Source organism: Kryptolebias marmoratus, linkage group LG3 (genome assembly GCF_001649575.2).
Source record: "Kryptolebias marmoratus isolate JLee-2015 linkage group LG3, ASM164957v2, whole genome shotgun sequence".
NCBI lineage: Eukaryota > Metazoa > Chordata > Actinopteri > Cyprinodontiformes > Rivulidae > Kryptolebias > Kryptolebias marmoratus.
The window spans coordinates 2,488,059-2,497,189 of record NC_051432.1 but is presented as its reverse complement, the minus strand read 5'-3'; the positions used below and the strand labels follow the sequence as shown (position 1 = coordinate 2,497,189).

At 38.1% G+C, this 9,131-nt stretch overlaps 1 protein-coding gene across 1 annotated transcript in view; it reads right to left on the bottom strand.

Annotated features, from left to right (window-relative positions):
* stx8 (syntaxin 8) overlaps positions 1-7,776 on the bottom strand; it is a 62,801-nt gene extending 55,025 nt beyond the window's left edge. The window contains exons 1-5 of the mRNA XM_017427725.3: positions 7,639-7,776; positions 6,631-6,730; positions 6,453-6,547; positions 6,080-6,190; positions 770-903 (exon numbers count right to left, since the gene is read on the bottom strand). Coding sequence (XP_017283214.1) covers positions 770-903; positions 6,080-6,190; positions 6,453-6,547; positions 6,631-6,730; positions 7,639-7,655 — 457 coding nt within the window. The 5' untranslated portion in view covers positions 7,656-7,776. The remainder of the gene's footprint in view (positions 1-769; positions 904-6,079; positions 6,191-6,452; positions 6,548-6,630; positions 6,731-7,638) is intronic.
* Between the last annotated feature and the right edge of the window lie 1,355 nt (positions 7,777-9,131).

The window sequence follows — 9,131 nt, the reverse complement described above, 5'->3', positions numbered from 1 at the left end:
TTTTTTTTTAGGTATGTCAGAATACTTCTTAATTTTATTTAGTTCAAATTCTGGAAGTGATTGGAGGTTGTTTTGTTCTGCTGTGTTTGGTTTTTTTTTTGTTTTGTTTTTTTTTCTGTTTGGTGTTTGTTTTTGTTCTTTTCATTTAACTTAAGGGAATTGTATGGCTTGTTTTATATGTATCGCATTGCAATTGTATGGCTATGCAATTCTTGTTAAAAACCAAATAAATAAAGTTTGCAAAAATAAATAAATAAATAATATCAAAATATTTCAAGAATCTCCAGAAATCTCAGCTCAAAGGTCAAAGCTAAAGGTTAGCATTGGATGCCCCCAATCTTCAGGCCCTCAGCAACACTGCATTAGAAACAGGTCTGATTCTGTTCTGGACATCACTGCATGGACTCAGGAACACTTCTACAAATCATTCTGTATCACTTTCTGTTCTGTCAAACAATTCTACATTAAAATTCAATTTTACTTCATACAAGGACCAGTAACAATGGGTCAAATACATACACTGATTTGTTGAAACTATTCAAAAAGATACAATAAAAAGTGTAATTTAAATCATCCAATATTATTACTTTTTAAAGTAGAATCAAAAAATGTAAGGCTTCCCTTATCCAGTAGCTGCATGAAATGTTATCTGAGTGTCTCACAGGAGATAAAGGAGCATTAAGTACTTATCTGTTATGTTCTTTAAAACTGTAATTAAACATCTGAATTAACTTCCCTCACAAGGTTGGGTATCTGACAGTGTAATTACCCTCAATGATTCTTTGTTGCTGCTGTTTAATGTCTCCGAAGTTCATCCCCCTGGTCTCTTCTGATTCGTTGATGAGCCATGGGTTGGCGACACCTCCTCCGCTGCCTGCTGCTCCTCCGCCCATCAGCGTTGACCTGGGGTTCATAAATAAGACAGTTTTTATTGACAACCATTCCTGCCTGTAAGCAATGGCCCAGTAGGACACAATAACCAACGACTTTCCATTCATGGACATGTGCATGTTTGATCTGACAGTTACTTCTCAGCTCACGAGTTTAAAAAAATAACCAAAACCCAAAGTAAATATACCTGAACGAGATGTGGCTAGAGTATAAAGAACATATGCACGCCTATTCTAAGACCTGCAGAACACACGATTTCCTGACAGCTTTCTGGGTTCTTTAAAGCTAACCTTCACCTAATACCTTTAAAAGCTGTGTTCAACGTGCTCTGAAGTGTATAAATCATGTCGTATGTAAATCAAATTGAAAACCTTTATTCTATCCAGGATATAAGGCAACAAAAGGGAAATAATAGCAAGGGGGTTGAATACTTTTGCAACCCACTGTACAGATTTAATTGTTTCTGCCCAGCAGAAATAGCTGGAACCTCCCTCCTGTGGGCTCATCAGAAACATCAAACAGTAATTTTACTCAAATGATTTTAAAGTACCTGTGGAGAACATAGGCAGCACAAGATCCAGTCTCTTATTGGTACATTGCAACATAATCTTTCAAACTTAGAGAATCGTTTAAAACATTAAACTACATTGTAATGCTTTATACAACCTTTTACTTGTACTGATGAAAATAAGGGTTACTGTGAATTAGATCAGAAGGATGTTTGCGAGAATAAAAAAGTTGAAAAAAAAAGTTTTCTTTCAGAAAGGTGGTGGTTTTGGGGGGAGATTTGGGAAGAATAGAAACTTTGTGTGCCTGACTTCAGTGGGCAGAGAGTTCTGGACAGCAGAAGGTCAAAAATTAAAAAAAACAAAAACAAAAGTCTCTAATATCTAGCTAGTTAGCCCACCTGCAAACATCAGTGGTCAAAGGGTTACAGAGCAGGTCAATGATTTGTACCCTCTCTGAATTTCAGATATTTAAGTGTTACTGCTTCTGAAGAAGTGATTAAAATAATTTGTGCAGTGGGTGAGACAAAGCACTTCGTCTAACCTTTCTAACATGTTAGATTACTCTGAGACTAGAAGCCAAACTTGGCCTTTCTCCATACCGACGCTCGGCGTGTTAAGATCCAATTAAAAAATCAATGAGGAGCACCAGAATCAGTCAGGCACATCTCTTGGCAACTTGACTATCACTGCTGAGCATCCAGGTCCTGACTGAGTGACTCTGGCAGGCGAGATCCAACTAATTACCACGACTTCCTACTTAACCAAACACAAAGAGAGGGTTAGAGGTGCAAAGGTGGGTACCGGAGGGCAACAAGGCAAACCCAGCTTTAAAAAAAAAGCTGTCCTTCTTTAGCTTGAAATGAAGATGCTCGTTTGCAGAATAAGTAAAAGCTCCGTTCACGCCCTCATTTGTATTCAAACCCTTTTTTTTTAAGTTTCTTAGATAATCCAAGCATGGCCAATCCCTCCCCTCACACACACTCTGTCCTCGCAGACCACACAGTAGGAAAGGGTCCGACACCTAGCCTGAAATCCAAATTACCCACCACACGTAGCTATTAAACTCAGGTCTCACAGAGCAAGCTAAAAGCCATGTGACCACATGGTTACAGTGTGCCAAGATAATTTATTAGCAAATGTCGTAAGAAGATTTTTTCTATTATTATTATTATTATTTAACAGAGCCTTTTATGTAATTGAGTGTGTGGTCTGTAAAAAAAAAAAAAAAAAGGATGAAAGCTTTGTGCAAAGCACCGCTAAGTAGATCAGTCCAAAACCCAACTCTTGTGAAAGATATCAAAGAAGGGCACTCTCATATCACAACTTCAGCAACAGCCTGAGTGCTAACGTATTGAGCAAGATCTGTTTTTAAAACCTTGCCTTTAAATTATGGCGTTTACTCTGTTAGCAAAATATCTTGTGACCCATTGCATGAATTTTATTCAAACTTCAAAGAAAACAACCGTTGAATGTACATCTACCAGTGATTTCTTGTCGGAATCAACCCTTTTCGAAGAAGCCACCACAGCCAAATAACATTAGGAAATTTAGAAGTGGCTAGTTTTACAAATACTGAGCTAAAAATTCGGCGTGGTAATAGCTGAACGTTTTAGGGCTTTGAGGTAGTTCAAGCCCAGGTCGCATCAGGAAGGGCATCCATCGTAAAACAAGTGACACATTTTCTAGCTGTTCAACAGATCTGGGTCTTTGCAGGATTTCTAGTTTTATGATTCATCAAATGTTTTCCACTAGTGAGAGGTCTGGACTGCAGGCAGGTGGGTTCAGCACCTACACTCTTCCACTATGAAGAGATGAAGAGCAGAAGAGTCTAATGGACGCAGTATGAGGCTAAGCATCGTACTGCTGAAATGTGCAATACCTGAAAAAGATGTGGACTGGATGAGAGCATAAGTTGTTAATAAACCTGTCAATACTTTTCTGACTAGATCATTTTTCTGATGTATAGATCATCATGTCAGAGACACTAATGCACCCCCATACCATCAGAGAGGCAGGCTTTTGAACTGTGCGCACAAAAAAAAAACAAAACTGTAATCTTGAAATCTTTTGACGATATTATGAACTGCAGATGATGAGATATTCCGTCTTCCTAATTTTCTGTTAAGAAATATTATTCTGAAATTGTTCCACTATTTTTAGACACAATTTTTCACAAACTGGTGAACCTCTGCCCATCTTTACTTCAACAGAGATTCAGCCTCTCTAAAATGCTCTTTTTATACCCAGTCTTCTAAATAACCTGTTGCCAGTTAACCTAATTGGTTGCAAAATTCTCCTCCAGCTGTTTTTTTTTATTTGTACCACTTACTTTTACAGCCTTTTGTTGCCCTCGTCCACACTTGTGTTGCTGTGATCAAATTTAAAATCGCTTAAGTTTTTCCAAAGCGTTTTATAGTTTAAACATTTGATGCATTTACTATATTTCGTTGTGAATAAAATGTGGGTTTTTGAAATTTGCAAATCATAGCATTCTGTTTTTATCTACATTTTACACAACGTCTCCACTTTTTCAGAATTGGGACTGCACGACCACAGCATCTACAGAGCAAAAACAAGGTAAAAATGCCAACACAAAACACTCATCGGCCAGAGGAAGCAACAAGAGCCAACAGCATGACATCATTTCCTCTTCCTGTCCAAACAAATATCACCTGCGCAAACGCCAGGTCAAAACTTACATTAATGACAACTTGCTTCCTGACGGTATCACGCTGAGATCACATCAGATCTCATCAACTGTTATCCTGCAGGAAACTCTGTCCTTTCACCCTGGTTCACCAAGAACATGCGTATGATCAGCAGAGCAGAACGAGCAAATCTAATGAACGGGAATTAGACACAAAGCTGTCAAAATGGCGGACAGACGGACTTCCTTCCCAGTAAAAGCAATAAGAGAGGTCACAGAAAATGGGTCAAACTCGGACGCACAAAGAAAGTTAGTGATCGGTAACATCATCAAAGCAGAGCGCGGAGATTGGGACGGCTTTGGTGAAGGAAGCAGACGTGAAACGGAGGGTTCGTTAATTTTAATTAGGCCGCCATGCAATGAAAACAAAGACCTCGGTGGGAAGAAAAATTACAAAATGAACAATCATGCTTAAATTCAGATGGATTTGATTATTTTAAGTTGGAACCATATTGTCCAAAGTTTTAGTTGTTATTACAATTACAATGGGTATAAAAGGTTTACACACACCATTAAAGTGCCACGGGTTTGTCATGAAAAAAATAAACCATGATAAATAAATTCTAAACTTTTCTCATATTTAATGTAGGATATATTCTGAACAATTTAACTGAGCATAATGAACAAATCTGTTAGGAAAGAAACATTTTAAAGTCGCTGGCTGTATAAGTGTGTTAAAGAGTATTAGGCAGGAGAAGGTTACAAAAAATAAATAAATAAACACAATTTTGCAGAAACAAGAAAAAACCATTAAGTCTTATGTAGGAAAATGTGTTCTGATGTGATAAAATCAAAACTGAACTGTTTGGCCAGAAATGTTCAAAAACAACAATGTGCATCATCAAAAACCTTCATCCCCACAGTGAAACATGGTGGTGGCAGCATCATGCTGGGGGATTCCTTTTCATCAGCTGGAACGGGGGTTTAAGTCAAGATGGGTGGAATTATGTTTGTGCTGTTCTAAACACGTCATTTTTGGCTCAAAACCTTTGGGTGTCTGCTATAAAGCTGAAGATGAAAAGAATTGACCTTCTTTTACATTCACAAAGACCCCCAAGCATGCAAACACATCAACAAAAGAAGAAAAAAAATGTAAGTTTTTGAAAGATCTTGCCAGATCCAAACCTGAATCTGGGAGGTGACTTAAAGAGTGCTGTGCACAATAGATGCCCCGTAGTCTGGCAGCTTTTGAGCCCTTTAGCAAGGAAGAGTGATTAAATATCACCAAGTCAAAGTGTAGCTAACTGACAGTGCTTTACCTAAGAAGACTGAAGGTTTTAATTATTTACTTTTCTTTAAACGGGTAATCTCACTGAGACACGTAGTCTCATTTACAAGTGAGACCTGTTCATGAAATCGAAAGATTCTTCCAAAAAATTATTGCTTTAAGGGTGTGCACACTTACACAACCAGCTCATTGTGCCAGACTTGTATATTTTTCCATTCAATTGTTCAGGACATTTGTTACAATAAAGATGGGGACAGTTTGGAAACAATTTACATCACTTAAACCTTGCATTTCGAGGGGGGTGTGTAGACTTTTATCAACTGCATTCTTCTTGTCCAACCCCTCAGCCACTGAAAATCTACAATAATAATGAGAAACCTGTAGTTTTTATTCCACATCAAGTAAACTAAAGTCTCCAGATAAAATGACAACAGGCTGGATCCTTCCCTTTGGAGCATTTTGATGAACCATAAAAAACTGTATCAAACCCAACAAAGTGGTTAAAGGTGGTCACTCTAAAAAAACAAACTACCTGGCCATCACATAGTTTCTTTGTCATCACTGATATTATTTACAATTAAAAATACATAAAAGCTAAATCTTGCTTTATCAGTGTTATGGTTGTTGTTTCAGACTTGCTTGTTTTATGAGAGGAAATAGATGATATGGGTGACAATTTCCCCTGGCAATCCGTACAAGCGTATGAAATGTTGAAACAAAGTAGTTTGTGTAGATGTTAAATACCTGGTGGATTCAGGCTCTGTGATATCTCCTTTGAAACTTGCATTGAGTCGCTTCTCTCTGGTTAGCAGGTCGTCAATAAGGTTCTGCCTCCTGTCAGCTTCTGACTGCATTCTGGTGACAGCAGGTTAAGTTTAAAATCTCATCTTAATTACCTTCAATAAAAGTGAATAACATTTCCGACACATTTCCTTCGGAGGAAAGTCTCCTGATCAGGAGGATGTTGAGGTGGTTCCTTTAAATTAAACTATTCCTCCCTCTACAGGAACATGAGTGTTACTGCGAGCAGGAACAACATTCCAGACCTGACTCTAAATCTTTGACTCTGGGAACTTGTCACATTGTCAGAAAGAAAGAAAGAAAAGAAAAAGGATACAAGCGCCGAGATGAAGAAGCTCTCAACAAGCCGTCTTTGAGCTGGGCAATATTCTGCTTCAGTTTCTGCAGCGACGCTCGCAGTGTCATGTTTATCTGAAAAGACAGACCACAGGCACACCGTTTAACGTGACCCCCCCACTTTATTTAATGCAACAACACAGGCAGTAACACGTTACCTTTGCGGGGTTCCCCCCTGTTCTCTGCTGCCTGTTCCTTTCGTGGATGTTTTCTGCCGTTTCCTGAGCCAGACGACACGTGGCGTCATAATTCTGCAACCTACAGATCAACGAGCAGGAGGGGAAAATGTCCAGAAAATGACCATCTGTTACTACCATAGGACATAAAGCTTTTATGGCATGAAGTATTACAACCCAACAGGGTGTGAAGTCTGTATTTAAGTGTTGATTCAAACAATAATTTACAGTCAGTATTAAAGCTGCCAGATTATATGTTGATAAAATGTCAATAAATCAAACCTGCATTGTAGTTCAATTTGGTCCTTTAAAAATCTAAATGTGACTCAATCACTGACTTTACTAATTACAGTAAAAACCATATAGTTTTAGTCATTTCAGAGTTATTTCGGGTGCTTCACTGTCAGCCATTTATTCATCATCAGTCAAGATCTTTGAGTAAAAACAACTTGTCTAATTCTGCCTGACAAAATTTAAATGTCGTTTCAGAGTGTTTTTCTCTGGGATTAGATCAAAAATAAAAATTAAAAACTATGGCAAGTTTTGTAAATTGGGCTCTGAAACAGCTCAAAATATAGTTAGATTTTATGGTATTTCTCAAGATTATCTAACCCGTGACACTGACAGTGTTCCCACTAATACCTCTTATGAACACACAGGACAGATGTGATCAAATGCACCACCTTATACCAGCTTTATAGCTTTCACTCATTTAAGAGCAGAAACTTTCATCAACCACCTAACCTAACGCTTTCTGTGTTGTCCTATTTTTTTACTGTTTGAGTAACGCCACAAACATTATCTGAACAATAAATAAAATGAACACTGCAGTGCCAGATTTTCCAAATAGCTAATGTTGTTGATCAGGAACTAGCAACCACTTAAGCTAACATGGCACAAAACAGAGTAAAGGAGGGGGGGAAACGACGTGTATTCTTTTTAAAAATACATCTGAAACAGTTCGGTCGAGCGCTGGAAAGCTGCACCTACCAGGGGTCTTGAGACATTGTGAGAAAAGAAAAATTAACGAAGATGCGGAGCACCACAGCAGCAACAGAAAGTAATCACCAGCGAGCCGCTGTCGCTTGTTTTGGATGTGACGTCAGTACGGCAACCGGCGAGGGTTACTTTAGTCCACAATACTATTCGGTTTAACAGGAAAATGGGACTGAGAAAGTAAGAAAGAAAGGCGTAAGTGAGGAAGTAAGGTAACCAGTATGACTTTTCTCTCCACAAAATTAGCATAATTAGTTCGTGTTTGTAGTAACCACAAACATTAACTAGTTATGCTAATATCAGTGTACAATAATGCACACTGTAATACAGATCAATTTTGTCTCACACCAAAATAAGAGACAAAACGACTAGAATTTAAATTATATAAATTGACTTTCCTGTACAGTCTTGTTTTGAAAAGTTACATACAGCTGAAAAGATAAATAATAAGAGCAAATCTTAAAGTTGAGAAAAACAACTGATACTAGTTTAAACACAAATTTCAGCTGCCACTGTTTCACTAAATGGGCAGTAATGTAATGTTTGTGACCATGTGCGTGTGTGTGTGTGTGTGTGTGCCTGTGTGTCTGTGGGAGGGTGGCTGGGTGTTCATTTGCCTGTACTTTTACCAAAATATCTCATGACTCACTGAATAGATTTCAATTAAACTTTCAGAAGTAATCATCGGGTGAACATCTACAAGTGATGATCTTTTGGACTCAGTCTAATTCAAGATGGCTTCCACAGCCACGTGGTAGTAGCTAATACCAGTCCCCTAATAATAATCTTAGCGCGGACTGATCGCACAGGATTTGTGGGTAAAATATTGTCATGAATTATTGGAATCAAGTATTTTTTTGTTTTGCAAAATATCTCCTGAACCACTGGACAGATGTTTTTGAAACTTTCAGAAAATAATCATTGGATGTACATTTACAGCTGATTAATGTTTGGAGTCAACACAGTTCAAGGGGGCTGCCACAACCAACTGACCTTAGAGAACACAAAAATGTCCAACATATACTTTGAGCACAAGATATTGTGCAACATCTTTGCTTAGAACCAATGACTTTGGGAGTTAACCCTGTTTGTTTGTTAGCAAAATATTTCCTGAACCACTTTCAGAAAGTAATGATTGGCTGTACATCTACAATTGGTTAGCTTTTAGGGTCAGCTCAATTCAAGAAGCCCGCCACAGCTTTTTGACTATAGCCTGCACAAAAAATAGCCACGCCTTGGTGAATTTTACAGATACTGAGCTAAAACATAGCATGGAAATAGCTGAAAGTCATCCACCACACATGCAATAAGTGCTAACACATCATGTGAGATATTGCGTGAGATTGGGCATAATGTTAATTTCAAGGTTTAACTCAAATAGCTGTGACTCATTTCTCAACATAAGATGATGTCAGCCGAAAACTGGCACGAAAAGCAGCAGGAGATATGCTTCCCTTCAAGAAATTCTAGGCATTTTTTTTGGTTTT